Source organism: Hordeum vulgare, chromosome 5H, assembly GCF_904849725.1.
Source record: "Hordeum vulgare subsp. vulgare chromosome 5H, MorexV3_pseudomolecules_assembly, whole genome shotgun sequence".
NCBI lineage: Eukaryota > Viridiplantae > Streptophyta > Magnoliopsida > Poales > Poaceae > Hordeum > Hordeum vulgare.
The window spans coordinates 563,619,740-563,635,318 of record NC_058522.1 but is presented as its reverse complement, the minus strand read 5'-3'; the positions used below and the strand labels follow the sequence as shown (position 1 = coordinate 563,635,318).

The window sequence follows — 15,579 nt, the reverse complement described above, 5'->3', positions numbered from 1 at the left end:
TTTGCTCCAGCTGGATAATTTCTTTCTTTCTATGTTCTTCATTTGCAATCAAATGAAACTCCATCAGCTGGTACTGTCATCGCCCTCAACGACCTGGGAGGATGAATGTTCATGTGGTGACTTGGGAAGATGATCCTAAAGCATTCGACAATAATCATGTTTTACCAGCTACAATATGATTCGGATCGGTTGATGTGCATCGTGGTCGTGCACGTGATGGTGGATACCCATGAATAAGATATCATAGTGGCCGTTGCACATAACAATTTTTACTTCCAAGTTGGATATAGAATAGTAACACGCAGCAAGTCCTAGAATCTGGTCAAGGAGAGAAGAGATGGTATATGAAATTCGTATGCGTTAATACATGGTGGTTGTCTCTGTGATTCCAGGATATATGTACGCGCTTGCATTCCCACTTTCGCAGACAACATTTAGAGCTAGAAGACTAGAACACTTGATAGAGGAGAACGAGGCTGCTTGGTTGATCAGACCGCAAGCAGAATGGAAGCGGCGCTTTCGCATGTGCTGGGTCAACTCGTGGTCGTCTTGAGGGATGCAGTCCAGCTGCAAGGTGCTCGAGGGCTCGACCTTCAACGGTCAACGCGCGGAGGCAAGCCCTTGCACCAGGTACCGGAGCTGCCGCTTAACATCTGCATGGTATCCGAGATGTTTGTGCAGATCCTTGCCACGGGGCTCGGCGCCCTCGCCTTCGTCTGGGCGACCGTCGTCCTGCTTGGCGGTTTCTCCACTTCTCTACAGAAAGCTGATTTCTGGGTCATCACCGCTATCGTCTTCATACAAACAGCCAGGTACCTCCTCAATCCTCATCCTCTTCTTATGACTGTTGATTAGTCGTAATACAAACAGATCCAGTAATTAGTTCGCCTCTCTTGGCCAACAGGGTCGTGGGCATAAATGTAAGCCCCGAGGCAGAATTTTTCAACCAAGTTCCACCAGCATTCCTCGAATTGGGCGCCGAGCACTACACGAAATGGGGGCGAGGTAGGCCGCTGACTGGCCGAGCAACTGGCCAAAATTTCGTTAACTATCTCATTCTGGCACTTGGAAATGCAAGGGATGTCATAATGTTTACGGCCTTCTTAGCAATATTGGTCCTTGCAGTTCCGATGGTCGCAGGGTTAGGCTGCATATCGCTTTCCATCTATCGCCTCGTCGCCCTCCTTTCGGGACATCATGACGATTCCAATGTGTTTCGTGCACTCATCTTGTTCTATGCTCTCGTGCTTCTCCAAGGTGGATTGTTCATCTTGTGGTTGTGTCTCAAGTTGTATCGTTCTTATCTTGCAAACCACGTGAGCTGCAAGTACGGACTTGAGGACAACAGAGAATTGATTGACAAATATATGGACAAAACCTTGAGCACGGCCATAAAGAATGGGGTGTCAAGTACCATCAACAGGAACCTGGCTTCCTTCGCATCAGACTTGATTAAATCTGACTACAGTCAGGATCACACTGATGCAGTTTTGGTGATGCATACATTGACATCCCAAGAGGAGCATAGAACAAGAACTCTATCCCAGATACAATCCTCGCCGCTCTGTGTTTCCAGGCTGCTTGACATGGTTACCTCAAAGAGCCGCACTGATCAGAGGACAAAAATATGCATCGCAGAAATTGTGGCACATCTTGCTAGCAACCTGCGCCTGGCTGACATATCAGGAGCAACAGAGTCCATATCTTCCATGATTAATCCCTACTTCACGAAAATATCAGCCCCAGCTACCAATGTCAACATTGACCATCAGACAGCTATTGATATCACAACTGACCCGCAGGGGCTTGTTCAGTTAGCCAGCGGTACCAGTGGAGCTGAAAGCAAACCTCTAATTATCCATGGCCTGTTGATTCTTGCCAAGCTTGCAGTTAACCCGGACAACTGCAAACACATATATGATTACAAGGGTCTCCTCTCCAAGATAATATCTCCAGTCAAAAATAAAGTGTATGACATGCCCAGAGATGATGGTATCACCATGGAAATAACTGAGAAGGCACTGGAAGTGGTGAGCATGCTTGTCAGTGGCACAGATGAAACCAATGAAAAGATACGCCGAGAGATTTGTAGCAATGGGATAGCAGTGAATGATATCCGCTCAATCTTGGAAAAGGGCCACATGTACAACAAGCTAAAGGTTCCAGCAACAAAGATCCTTACGGAGCTATCTTTGGATACGTTCACTCAACCTACCCTTGGACTTGATGGCGTAGCGATATTCATTAACTACTTGATGGGTATCTTATTTGCTGCTGCAAATGTGAGTGAAGAACTCAAGAATACCGCAGGGGAAGCATTGGCAGTACTGGCAATGGACAATGCCAATTGTATGAGGATCATGGATTTCAGCAGAGAGACAATTCAGTTGCTCACAGATATGATTCCTACGGAAAACGCCAGATTATATCAAACTGCCATAGCACAACTGCTGATGCAACTTTGTGCAAATTCAAATCCTGCAGAAAGGGAGGAGCGTCTCGCGTCAGTCAAAACAAATCTACATGAGGTAAGAGTACATTTAGATTTCCATATCATTTTTCCAATAGTCAATTAGAGCAACTCCAACGGGCGACTCATTTCGTCCGCCGTCGTTCGTTTGGATCCGCGCGGACAAAAATTTAAACCAACGCGTCGACCCAAACGGACGCACGTCTGCTTTTTGTCCGCCTACCGGCCCATTCCCGACCCAATTTTGAGCTTGATTTGCGTTGGCGCGGACGCGCGCGATGCGCGCCTACTCCCCTCCCAGGCCCGCAAGTCGACGGCAAAGTGGCCACTTTTTCCCTCCAATTTTCCCAAACCCTCCAGCTCGCTCCCGCGCCCGCTCCCACCGCCATGGACGACGACCTTGAGGCCACCGTTGTTGCCTCCTTCGCCTCGTCCGGTACCGCCGCCGAAGCCAAAGGCAAGGGTCGCGTCCCCCGCAAGGCCGCCGCGCCGCCCAAGAATAAGAAGAAGGAGTTGATGCCCTAGGAGCGGGTCGTGGAGTCGGCCAAGAGGAAGGGTCGGAGGCACGCGCAGAATGCAAGGGGTGAGGCTGCTGCCGCCACCGCCATCGTCGCCGCCGCGCAGCAGGAAGACACCAATGCCCGGGTTAAGGTGGCAACGAGGGAGGCCTCGTTGTACCTAGGGGTAAACCCTAGCCAGCACGGGCTTGTCGCCGCCGTTGCTGCGGTGATGGCCAGCACAGGCTCGTCAACATATCCTCTGATGATACTGCCAGAGTCGCCGCGCGAGTCTTCCACATAGCCGATTTCCGGCTTCCACGTCTACCCACAAGGCAGCCGCTTTTTCGGGGAATGCTCGCCGGAGGTAAGCATTGTGGCCCCTTCCACGCCCGCGCCGGTGACCATCGATCTCAACACCACACCGGTGGCAGGCGGATCATCGTCCGGAGGCATGAGTAAACGCCATCGCGAGATGCTAGCAGACATACTCACCGGCGCCCACAATCTGTTCGACGGAATGCCGGCTGCCGTCGATGATGACACTGCCAACCGTTTCCTCGAGAACATGATCTTCAAAGATGGTGCGCTGGCGGCTGGTGCTTACCCTGCAGCTACGTATGATCCCGATCAGACCCAAAGCCAGGACGGCCGAGCGCCATTCATGCAAGCTACCAATGATCCACATGATGCCTTCATGTAAGATCAGGTAGGCCTAGACGGCTTCTCGCTCGACCATGAGTTCCCGGGGGACTACGGCCTTGAGGAGGAGGATGATGACATGGACATCGATGGGGAGCCTTTGTTCGAGGAGGAGCTCGCCAACCAAACTGTTGTCGGGGCAAAGCCAAAGAACAAGAGCAAGCAGACGAAGGCATACACGCCGGACGAGGACAAGCTCCTTTGTGAGTTTTGGAGGGACATTAGGCAAGACCCGAAGGTCGGCGCCGAACAAAAGTGGTCAGCCTATGGACTCATGTTCATCATGAGTTCCATGAGCGCAAGAAGTTTCCCCCGTACTAAACGCAAAGAAAGCGTGGATGGGTGACACTTTCGAAGCGTTGGAGGGTGATTCAACAAGAGTGCAACAATTTTTGTGCCACCTACGAGAGCATCAAGGCACGCCCCGTGAGAGGCCTCATCATGCAATATGCATGCCCTCTCATTCCCTTTTGGCGCCACACATTTTTCCCGTGGATTGCATGTCCATTTGCCCACATATGCTTGGTTTGAATTGTAGGTGTTCCTTGAGTTGGAGGAGGCGAAGCAAGCCAAGATGCTCGAGATCGAGGCCACGAATGACAAGATCAAGGCGAAAGAAGTGGCCCTCGCAAGCATGAAGACGGGCGTGAAGATCATGAAGGTTGGTCTGAACACCGTGTCGCCGAGGAAGAAGCTATGGTTCGAGAAGATGCACGCCGAAATGCTCAACTTCGACCAGCTGTGATCTGCGACGGAGGTCAGTCACTGTCCCGTTTTTGTTTGCCGGCAAGTGTGTTGGCATGACCACGGGCCGACTAGGCGTGGTCGAATTCCTGCCCTTTTTGCTATGCTGGTATGCGTGCCGATCGCTGGCAAGTGTGCCAGCATGAAGTGCATGGTCATTTTCTGTACGCTAGCAATGTATGTCGGACGCTGGCATGGTGCCGGCGTGAACTCTTGGGCGTTGGCATGGAGGCCTTCTTAATCTAAATATGCGGACATAAAATGGATCGCATGTGTTGGGCGCACAACCGACCCAAAAAGAAAAACGGACGAATGCGGGACGGAGGACCGACCCAAAAGGACGAAAAGCAAACAAAATCACCGTCGTTCGGATCGTCCCTTTGAAGTTGCTCTTAGTACTCTACGCTTCATAGATACGAAAGAGCAGTTCGGAATGGTGAAGTCACTCATTTATTATATCTCATTCTTTGTTATCTGCGTCACATTTTTCAGATAGAGCATGTAATTAACATGCGTGATGAAACATAACACAAATCTTTGAACTTATATCTAACAGTTCAGTCAACTTTTTCTCGAACTAGGTTGATGTATTGTCTAGGTTTGATCTGACACCACAATTCGTAGTCCTAATCTTCATTGTGCTTAACATTTGAGAAAGCATAGGCTTTGGTACACCTTCTTATCTGGCCATCCATTTCTGCATCACGATTCGTGCAAGCTTTTTTCACTTTTTTGTTTATTGCAAATAAAAGAACATATGAATTTCAAACTTTTTAGGATGACAAAGCATTCTAACTAGAATGTGGGAAAAACTTTTAGATTTTTTCATGAAATATCTTTACCTAATAATAAAGAGGCTATCGCTTTCGTCGGAAAACCCACCGAGGTGATTTTACAAAAAAACCCTTACTGTTTATGACATTAAACTCGTAGTATATATTAAATATTTTTTAAAATACTCATATCTTTTAAACCGTAACTCCAAATTTAACATATTATACATGGAATTTGATTAGAAAAATATGTAGAATTTAAATATGATATTATTTTATCTGTTAAACGTTTAATAAAAATACTATCTAGGGTGCAATCTTAATAAATAAGTCATTATTCGTCTTTCTTTCATACCGGTACTCATCCGGGTTGGGGATGAACACGTCAACAAAATCAGGATTAGAGATGAAACTGAAGGTCACTTGACTGATTCTTTGTACGTATTAAATCTACATGCAAGCCGTGTTAAAATAGAAGACCTGTGAAATTTTAAACTGCATTTTTGTAGGATATGACCATCTTTATTTGTATCGTAACTATAAATTCTCAAATTATAGACATTTTTTATAAATTAAGAGCGTGTGCCGTGTGGTATTTCTTTCTTCCGTTGCAACGCATGGGCCCTTTTGCTATATATACTAAAAACAATAACTTTTACTAAAAAAAATATATCATTTTATAGTGTGCCACCATGGACCTGTTTACTACAATCAAATTCCCAAACATCAGCAGAAATTCAAATGGGGGCTAGCATAAACCAGAACCAAATGGAACCCAAAAGTAAAAAAAGAAAATCGTTTTGTTTCTTCACGTATTTTGGACTGATGCATGCCAAACGGAACACAAAAGTTCGTTGGGACCATGCGTACTCCATAGCAGAAATTCCAATAAAAAGGCATGAGCCTTAACAATATTGTTTATAGAAAAAAAAGGTAATGACTAATGAATATTATCATACCTTGGTTTTTAATTAGTACACATCAGGAGTAGAATATGCACGACCATTTTTCTTTTTACTTGATGTAACATTGCTGTTGAAATATCGCACATGCACCCTTGTTCTTACAATAAGAGGTTTCTTCTTTACTGAATTGTTTTTTGGCATGGCAGGTGCTCAAAGTTATATGCAATGTTGAACAAGCAGAAAATGCAAATCAGGTGGGTTCTCCACAGCACAACTTAGGCCAGCAACAAGCAGCAAACGTAAATCAGGCAGGTTCTCCCGGGCATAATTCGGTCCAGCAACAAGCAGCAAATGCAAATCAGGTGGGTTCTCCACAGCACAATTCAGGCCAGCAACAAGCAGCAAACACACATCAGGCGGGTTCTCCCCAGCATAACCCGGGCCAGCAACAAGCAACAGACACAAATCAGGTGGGTTCTCCACAGCACAACCTTGGGCAACAACAAGCAGCAAACGCAAATCAGGCGGGTTCTCCACAGCACAACCGGGGCCCGCCCTCATTTTCTCGGGCACTTTATCGCTTGAACAGTTTTCTCGGGGCTCACCACTCTCACGCTGCTAACAGAAACAATCCCAGTGACAATTTGCCGGTTGTTTCTCAGCTCGAAGGTGCTAAAAGAAAATCCCTGGCAGCCTTCTTAGGCCTTACATTGCAGATATGTGACAAACTGCAGATCAGCTCTGATGATTTTGATAATGCACTTGCGCTCATTCCTCTTTCCATGGATGGCTTTGTGGATAGACTGAATCATATAATAGAACAGTGCAAGGGCCACTCTTTTGATAGCTTGGAAGGGAAGGGTCCCTCAGTTGAGTACCTGATAATAATCAAGACAGTGACAAAGTTATGTACATGGATGATGCAACGCAAGCCAGACTGCATTACAGTATTCCAGAACAGGAACACTAGCACAAAACTGCAGGGTGCTTTGGAGGATATGAGAGACCTGGAACTAGGTATACTCCTTACCGGCAGTGCACGGGACATGGATAATTACCAAACCCTTTCAACCATCGTTGGTGTTGCACGGCAAATGATGGATGCTAATGTGCAGATTTAAATAGGAATTAAGAGGCGGATAAGTATTAGTACAAGTTTGCAGTTTTTTTCGGGTGTCTTACTTTTCAGAGAATTGTTTTGCGCCGTGTGTCTCCGCACGTGTCAAGAATCAACATAGCTACTTCATTTTATATCTTTCCGGTTGAGCTCTTTTATGGTACCCGGGGACAAATATTGACCGTCCATTTATAAAATCTAATGGTGGCGACCGATCTAAACTGCTTCAATTTGGCAACGAGGTCGCGAGCGGTATAGCTTGCACTGCTTGGCTCCCTCCTATCCAGTATACAAGTCTCGTGGGCATTTTGAAAAGTAAAAAAAATTCAGTCCACTCCGCCGACCCACCCTGGCCGTTTCCGACCGCGCCCCGGGCCTTGTATGGCGAATGAGGAGGTTTGTCCAGCTAGCTAGGCCATCTTCCTCGCCGTCAACGTCCCGCTGCTCTCTCCCGTCCCTCCACTCCACCCTCGCCCCTCCTTTTCAACCTACCGCTAGGCGCTGGTGGAGGACCTGCCATGCCGACACCGTTGCTCCACCGCGAGGCCGCCACTAGTATTGCTTGTCTTCGTATACACAGGCACCCTGCTGCTCTCTCCCCTACGCGCAGGTGCCCCTGCGTCAGAGCTTTGCGCTCATATACTCCGTCGGCGGTCGGCCTGCCCTCCGGAAGAGAGCGCACGCAGATGCTAGCAATGATCCTTGGGTGCGCGATAAAGAAGACGAGCTCGAGGCGGAGCCGCGGAGGTCGTGGTCAAGGACGACCGCTCGGGGGCGCCTCTGTCCAGGCTCCAGCTACCGGAGCCAGAAGGTCGAAGGAGACCGTGGAGGAGTCGTGCCACAACAAATTTATTTCCAGTAGCCATTATTTGCTAACTGACGACGTAGCGGAGGTTACCATGACAACAAATCTATGCCTATCCTATCCTCAGAAAATAAGTGGTCGCATTTAATATACCGCTCCCTCCCCTGTACCAGTGGTATAGGGTACCGTAAAAACTCTCATAATGAAATCTTTTAAAAACATCTTCTTCACGGTATCAATCTCTGTTAGAACTATTACAATCACAAACCAACTCGTGGTTGAATGATCAGTGAGACAATGGTATCCCCTGCGCATTACAGTTCAAGTCTGTCGATTATGAAATAGTTTATGGTGACTTTGTCTACTTCAAGATGGTGTACGGGCTCAGTCAATCGAAAGTGTTGATGGATTAGGATATGCATGTATGAATTTATAAAGGTGAGTGTACGTTTGTTATGTGAACGACTTTATAATTATACTATGCTAAAAAAAATGCAATAGTAAGAAAAAGAAACAAGCAAAAAGAAGGCCCGGCCAGCCCAATAAAAAATACAAACAAAACGCTAGCACACACAGACAGTTGGGTCGCAGTTTGCAATAGAAAAAAACGAAACAAGACAAGGTTCGTGGACGGAGAAAAATAGAACCAGATAAAAAACGAACGAGGTCAGCAAATCGTTCTTTCGTGGCCTGCATTATATATTGACAAAATACCTACCTTCCCTTGAAAAGGATCGTGCATCCACCCACTCCACACAACAACGGGTGCATTCATTGGAAAGGATCATTCCAACGAACATACGTGCAGCCTATGAAAGCTCTCGTGCTTGACTTCCTGGGGCTTTACTCTTGTATCGCTGATTGTTTTGGGTCGCTTATCAGGCCTGCCGCGCGATCGGTGCTTTGCTCTTCCCCTAGTGTCTGTAACTCCAGATCACGTTTCAGTTTTACTTGTGTAATTCTGGAAAGGTGGTTTGTGATCAAGCTGATCTTTCTTGAAGCGAGTTCTGGAAAGACAGGAGATTCACAGTAAGTACTTCTGATCTTGCAATCTTTTTTGGTTAACATTATCTCTTGTTATTAGTTCTAAAATTGTTGGGAATAATTAAATATATTGCTCCTTAATCAAGCGTATATTTATCGTTGGAAAGGAATCATCTCTCGGTGAGTGTTGGATGGGTCTGATATCACCCCTCCTTCCTCTCTTTGCAGTTTTCAGAAACGATTTGTCTTGTCGCCCTGGTGCGCACATCAAAACATCTCTTCACTGGCAGCAAAAACTTCTCCAGGTAATCACCACTAGTCGTCTAGTACTCCCTCTATAAACCTTTATAAGGATTTTTAGTGATGGAGTACTTGTGTTTTCCCCTTGAGAAGATACCCTCCGTATATTTAAACTGGCTGCTGCTACATATGCTCTTCTTGCCTGACCGGCAGCTTTGAGATTAAGAACCTGCTTATTAGTCCCTGTTTGGGTTCCTTTTGGACATTCATCCAAACGCAGGCCTGTTGCAGCTCTATGTTTACTTTTTATTTGCTTCAGACCTGTTGTTGTTACCTCGTAGAGTGTGTGTTTAGTTTTGTGGAAGAGATGTGCTTATGCTTGCTCTGCTTCATAACATTTTCGTGTTTTTTTTAGCGGGAATCACTTATTCATGTTAATTGAGATATGTTATTGTACAATGTTTGCCCTGTGAGGGAAAAACAGTTTAGCCATTGGTAAAGACTCTCAAGGATCCATGTTTTTCTAAGTAACAAAACAGAAGATTTTTCTCTGCTCCGGAGTTATGCCTTTCATGATTGTTCAAGTAACTGGGAATGTATGTCTTGTCTAGTGGCCTCCTAAATAGCATGCTTGCTCATGTGTCAAAGGTACTACTATACTCGCCGTACGTAACTGCCAATGCGTCGCCAAGCTAGCGCTGCACAAAACGATCTCGAGCACATGCTATCTCATGAAAACGAACAACCAAGGGCATTGCCATTATCACTTTTGGAAAACATCACAGATGATTTCTCTGAGAACCATCGAATTGGCAGCGGTGGTTTTGCAGTTGTTTATAAGGTAAGGCGACTCTTAACTGCCCATGGTTGATCCGAGAACTCAAGTTGATGTTGACAAGGCATCTTGTTACTTGCAGGGAAAGCTTGAGAATGGGATTGTTGCTGTGAAGAAGCTGTCTGAAAGGCTTGAAATTTCTGATGATAAATTCAAAGATGAGGTTCGCTGTTTGATGAAGGTGAAGCACAAAAACATAGTACGGTTTTTAGGATATTGTGCTAACATACAAGGTGAAATGGTAGGCTACAATGGAGATTTTGTCATGGCAGATGTACGCCAAAGGTTACTCTGCTTTGAGTACGTACCGAAAGGAAATCTTGATGAGTATATGAAAGGTAGGATCATGCGGTGTGCAACTTTACTTTGCATTTTTAATGAATATATTAAAGTTTATTTAGTTCCAGCAGCCCACAGATGAGTGACGCTTACGGTGCCATATTATATCTAGTATTAGAAAACTAAGCACTTTAGTCTTCAAATATGTCAAATACTAAAACCACACTTTCTTCAATTCTCCCTCCTTTATAGATGCATCTTGTGGACTTGACTGGATAAAGAGCTATCAAATAATAAAGGGAATTTGTGAGGGTTTACATTACCTTCACCAGAATCATATTGTTCACTTAGATCTCAAGCCCGCAAATATTCTGTTGGATGACAATCTGGTGCCGAAGATTACTGACTTTGGCTTATCAAGGTGCTTTGATGAAAAGCAAAGCCGAGCTATTACCAAAAATATGTCCGGAACGTGGTAAGTTGTCCAAGCCTCTTAAATCTTTTTTTTTATCTTAGGCAGAAACTGCATTATTTTCCTTTTCCCCCTCCATTCATACGAGTACAAAATTTCGTGCAGGGGGTATATGCCACCAGAGTTCCATAGTGGAGACGTATGCATAATCACATACAAGTCTGATATATATAGTCTTGGTGTCGTAATTATGGAGATGCTGACAGGGAAAAAGTGGTATCCTGCATATCCTGATATTGATGATGTAAGGACAATGTGCGCAGTTGTTCCATGATAAAGGCTAGAACTCTATCAAAGAAAGGAACAATTGGTTTTGAAATAACAATATTTTGCTTTTACTTTGCATATAAGTGTTACATAGTATGTATCCTCAAGTAGATGTATTAAAGTATCTCTAGGAAGATAACCTATATTTCTAATGAAAAATAGCGAAACATGAAAATGCAATTTATATGGTGCTAGATCTTACAAGGCTCCAGAGAGCCAAATTCAATAACGTCGTCTTTTTTGTATACATGGTGAATCGAGAAAGAGAAGATAGACATGACAAAGAGTAACACATATCTTACAATTGACACGGTATCCACAAGGAGTAAGATACGTGATAATGTTATATTAGAGAGCACATTAATCTTCCAAATGCAAAATAATGGATGAAAAAAAAAATGAAGATAATAGGATGATTTGTGGACCTTGTTGGTTTTACACATCTACTATCTTCAAGATGCACAATATTGTAGCTATACTTTATTTTTGTTGCTACATGTGTGGATGATAGATGGAGTCATAAGTAAAGTCCCAAAATTTCTAGAGGAATTTTCTTGCTGCTCAATCCTGAATGATATGGGTTTTACATTACTTTCATTTTTAATGGATCGTAAAGTCATGATCAAATGTCAATAATTCACGGACGGGTTTGTTAGGCCATGGGGGTGCACAATGGTGGTTTAGTGATGGTGGTTTAGTAGGACATGATGAATTGGTTGCACTCTAGCATTGTGGGTTAGCTCAGGTGTAGAGTAAGATTACTAGTTTTACAAACAATGTCACATATATATACCTAGGTATAACGACCTACTTTAAAGCCATATAATTATAGTAGAACATATTTCAACAATCCGTCGATATTTTTCCATTATGTTAATCTACTAATAAATGCTAGAGTTATATCAGTTTACTTTAAGCACGCATATTATGGTTTCAACCAGAAAAGGTTACTTCAGACGAACTAGTTGGTAAATGTTTTTGTTTTAAATATGTAGCAAATGAGATGTGTTAGTACATGAATGCCTGCATATACATAATGGGTCACTATACCTAGATGTAGATTGGCCATTCTTATTTTGCATATCTAACACACTTAAGTTTCCTATCTCAATAGGTACTTGAAAGTTGGAGGAATAAGTTAAGGGAATCACAGTGGGGCATGCAGTTGAAACAGATACGGCTATGCACTGAGATAGGGATAGAGTGCCTCGATGTTAACAGAGCAAATAGACCAGATACATCACACATAATTGATAGGCTTGGTGAAACAGAAGATAAATGTATCATAACTGGCATGACTTATTCAACAATTGCACTGGTAACTTTATTCGTGTAATGTATAACTGAACTTAATGCCCATTTTGAGTATTAGTTTACATGTGTAAACTTTTTTCCTTGAAGGAAAATATGGAGGATGCCACCAACAACTTGCTTTTTAGGAGGAACAATGATCATCTTATGAATGAGAGTGCCAAAAAGAATGTTATTGTCGGGCAGGGGATAGCTAAAAATCTTCGTGCAGGCCAAGAATGTCTCAATGTTAATCTTCATATTGTTGAAGTCGAGTCTGGTCCATCTATGTCTGCCAATGATTGTAACCTTCAAGAGGCCAAAGAATTTCTCAATGGTGATCTTCACATTGTTGCAGCCGAGTATGCTTTGTCTATTTCTACTGAGGACCGTAACCTTCAAGAGGCTCTCCAATTCATTAAGGATGATCCCGTGGGAGTAATTGGAATATGGGGTCCAGGTGGAGTGGGGAAAACACACCTTTTGAACAATATTAAGAACGCACTTGATGGAGACATGACCTTTAACTATGTTGTACAAGTGACAGCTTCAAGAGGGTGTTCAGTGGAAAAGATCCGAACTGACATTGCACGTCAACTTGATCTGAAGTATGATGGTAATGTGCAATCTCAATGTCATGCCATCTTTGACTTCCTGAAGAAAAGAAGCTTTCTTGTACTATTGGATGACCTTTGGGACCAAATTGATTTACAAGCAGTTGGCATTCCATATCCCCTTGGAAGTATAGACCAAATCAGGAGAAAAGTGGTGATCACAACAAGATCAAGAAAAGTTTGTGGTCAAATGGAAGTGAGAAAAGAGTGTAAAGTAGCTTGTCTCCAAGAGGAGGAGTCATGGCAGTTATTCCAAGATAAGGTCGGACACGAAACTCTTTCTTATAGTCCTCGCATTGATGCTCTCGCAAGAGAACTTGTGATGGAAATGAAGGGCTTGCCATTAGCTTTGATAACTATTGCAAAGGCAATGTATGCAAAATTTGATACGGCTGAGTGGGAATATGCCATCCAACATATGAAACGGACATGTTGTGATAATGATGACCCCTTGGATATGGAAAGAGTTGTTTTCAGCCAAGTCAAGTTTAGTTTTGATTGTTTGCGAAACAACACTTTAAGGGATTGTTTCTTGACTTGTGCACTATGGCCAGAGAATCAGATGATTCCCAAAGTAGAGCTCGCTAAATGCTGGATTGGCTTAGGTCTAGTGTTTGAGTCAGACATACAAAGTTCCTATACAAAAGCTTATAGTTTGATTGGAGAGCTTTTAGCTTCATGTTTGTTAGATGGATGTGGAAAATTGTATGACTTTGTTAAAATGCATGATGTGGTTCGTGACATGGCATTATGGATCTCTTCTGGATGTAGTGAGAACAATGGCAAGTGGTTTGTTCGCGCAGGAGTTGGCCCGGACCAAAAGTTTAGCATTCCTTGGAACCAAGTTCGATGCATCTCATTGGTGCAGAACCGTTTGTTGGAATTCCCCCCTGTTGATTCTAATCCTCATTACATGAGAATTTTATGCCTTGGAAATAATATGCTGCATGAAAGCATAATAGCTGGAGAAATCAAGAAATTTGCTTCACTCACATATCTGGATTTGCGCTTTAACCGTCTGAGTAGTATACCTGAAGAATTATGTTCCTTGGCAAACTTGGAACACCTTGATTTGTCGGATAATCTTGATGTGGACGAAGTGCCTCACTGCTTTGGAAACCTCATTAAGCTCAAGTTCTTGTACTTAGAATCGACTAGCATACAAAGGATACCGGAGAGGGTCATATCTAGCCTTAAAGCATTGCAGGTAATCGACTTCAGAACTGATTTTTTTAGTCCAGTTCCTAAGGAACTTCTTTCTAGAATGCTTCAAGAGTTGGGCACCATACCACACTTGAAAGCAGTTGGTATCATTGTGGAGTATAACATACTGCAGTTAAGAGAAGGCAATTACCTCCCCATCAGGTATTTAAATTTGCGGGGACTAGAGACACATGCACTCAACTTCTCTGATATTCTATCACATGACTTTGCACGAAGGAACTTGTATGAACTGCGAATTCAAATGTGCAAAATGAAGGAAATAATATTAAGTCAAGAGTTGGCACAACCAAGCTGCTGTTTTGGTACACTCAATCAGCTCCTTTTGTTTCATTTGTCAGACTTGAGAGAGATAATTTGGATGAAAACATCTCCAACATCTCTATTTCCAAGGCTCGCTTGTTTGACGGTGTTGTTCTGCGGGAAGCTAAATGACCTCTCTTGGGCGATGTATCTGCCTTGCCTCGAACAACTCATAATAGGTGGTTGTTCTTTGATGCAGCAAACATTTTTGAGTGATCGTGGTGATAACAAGTGTAGCGAACAAAACAGTTCTAAGACATTTCCCTGCCTCAAATATCTGAGAATTTCAAGGTGTGTATCGCTGGTCAATATTGGGGATCCCGATGTGACATTCCCATCCCTAGAGCGACTGGAGCTTGATGATTGTCAAGAACTGAAGAGGCTTCCTTTCAGGACAAACAGCTTGCCACGAAAACTGCAGGTACTAGAGATTGATGTTAAATCATGGGAAAGATTGGAATTGGAAGAATGTGCCAAATCTTTCCTGCAACACAGGCTTGAAATTGTAGAAGATATACCATGAACAAGAGTGGACAACTAGGAAACCAGGGAGCCTTTGGTTACTGGGTCTACCCGATGGAAGATGGTAGCGCGGGATATCTTCAACCGGTTTGGATGGCAGTCCAGTAACAGGATAGATGATTAGGCATTTAGGCCTGTTTTGCCGGTTGTGGCACTTTTTGCTTTACTTTCACTTTTATACTGCTATGTCGGAGACTATGTTGAACCGAGATCCGTTTGTTTATTTTAATAAAGAGGCCGTATGCATCATGCTGATGCAGAGACCGAAGGTAATCCTCCTTTTCAAAAAAAAAAGGGCAACTATATCATTGTCTCGTCCGGGACTGTTATGATGCACGTTTATGCCCTGCCATCGAAAACGCATCTTTTAGCTCCTGAGTTGTATTCATGGTTTCGTTTAACAAATTCTTAATTTTTGACTGACAGGGGTATTTATTTATTTTTAGCCGACTTGTCTAGAGGTGTTCTCATTTGTGTGCATTGCAATCTGATAAAACAAGCTGAAACTCTTGTTTGCAGCTGATGCATCCCTTTTACAG

General features: G+C 43.7%; 2 protein-coding genes across 5 annotated transcripts; both read left to right on the top strand.

Annotated features, from left to right (window-relative positions):
- The first annotated feature begins 1,140 nt into the window (after positions 1-1,140).
- LOC123453052 lies at positions 1,141-7,410 on the top strand. The gene is made up of 2 exons (XM_045129815.1): positions 1,141-2,528; positions 6,298-7,410. The coding sequence occupies exons 1-2, from the start codon at positions 1,368-1,370 to the stop codon at positions 7,210-7,212; spliced, it is 2,076 nt and encodes a 691-aa protein (XP_044985750.1). The 5' UTR covers positions 1,141-1,367; the 3' UTR covers positions 7,213-7,410.
- Positions 7,411-8,788: 1,378 nt separating this feature from the next.
- On the top strand, positions 8,789-15,313 carry LOC123453051 (probable disease resistance protein At1g61300). 4 transcript variants are annotated; one of them, XM_045129814.1, is made up of 9 exons: positions 8,789-9,042; positions 9,226-9,302; positions 9,886-10,078; positions 10,155-10,410; positions 10,604-10,826; positions 10,929-11,067; positions 12,205-12,408; positions 12,492-14,201; positions 14,557-14,639. In XM_045129814.1, the coding sequence occupies exons 3-9, from the start codon at positions 9,917-9,919 to the stop codon at positions 14,560-14,562; spliced, it is 2,700 nt and encodes an 899-aa protein (XP_044985749.1). In that variant the 5' UTR covers positions 8,789-9,042; positions 9,226-9,302; positions 9,886-9,916; the 3' UTR covers positions 14,563-14,639. The 4 variants fall into 4 exon arrangements, with proteins under 4 accessions (XP_044985749.1, XP_044985746.1, XP_044985747.1 ...); XM_045129811.1 differs by having other exon boundaries at positions 12,492-15,313; XM_045129812.1 differs by having other exon boundaries at positions 9,849-10,078; positions 12,492-15,313.
- The last annotated feature ends 266 nt before the right edge of the window (positions 15,314-15,579 follow it).

What these genes read in the sequence shown, in the direction of transcription:
- LOC123453052 (XM_045129815.1), top strand. Translation starts at nt 1,368, where the DNA reads ATGGACAAAACCTTGAGCACGGCCATAAAGAATGGGGTGTCAAGTACC. An exon ending in TCAAAACAAATCTACATGAG is followed by an intron (nt 2,529 to 6,297) that starts GTAAGAGTACAT and finishes TTGGCATGGCAG; the next exon opens with GTGCTCAAAGTTATATGCAA.
- LOC123453051 (XM_045129811.1), top strand. Translation starts at nt 9,917, where the DNA reads ATGCGTCGCCAAGCTAGCGCTGCACAAAACGATCTCGAGCACATGCTA. An exon ending in TCTTGATGAGTATATGAAAG is followed by an intron (nt 10,411 to 10,603) that starts GTAGGATCATGC and finishes CCTCCTTTATAG; the next exon opens with ATGCATCTTGTGGACTTGAC. An exon ending in CATATCCTGATATTGATGAT is followed by an intron (nt 11,068 to 12,204) that starts GTAAGGACAATG and finishes CTATCTCAATAG; the next exon opens with GTACTTGAAAGTTGGAGGAA.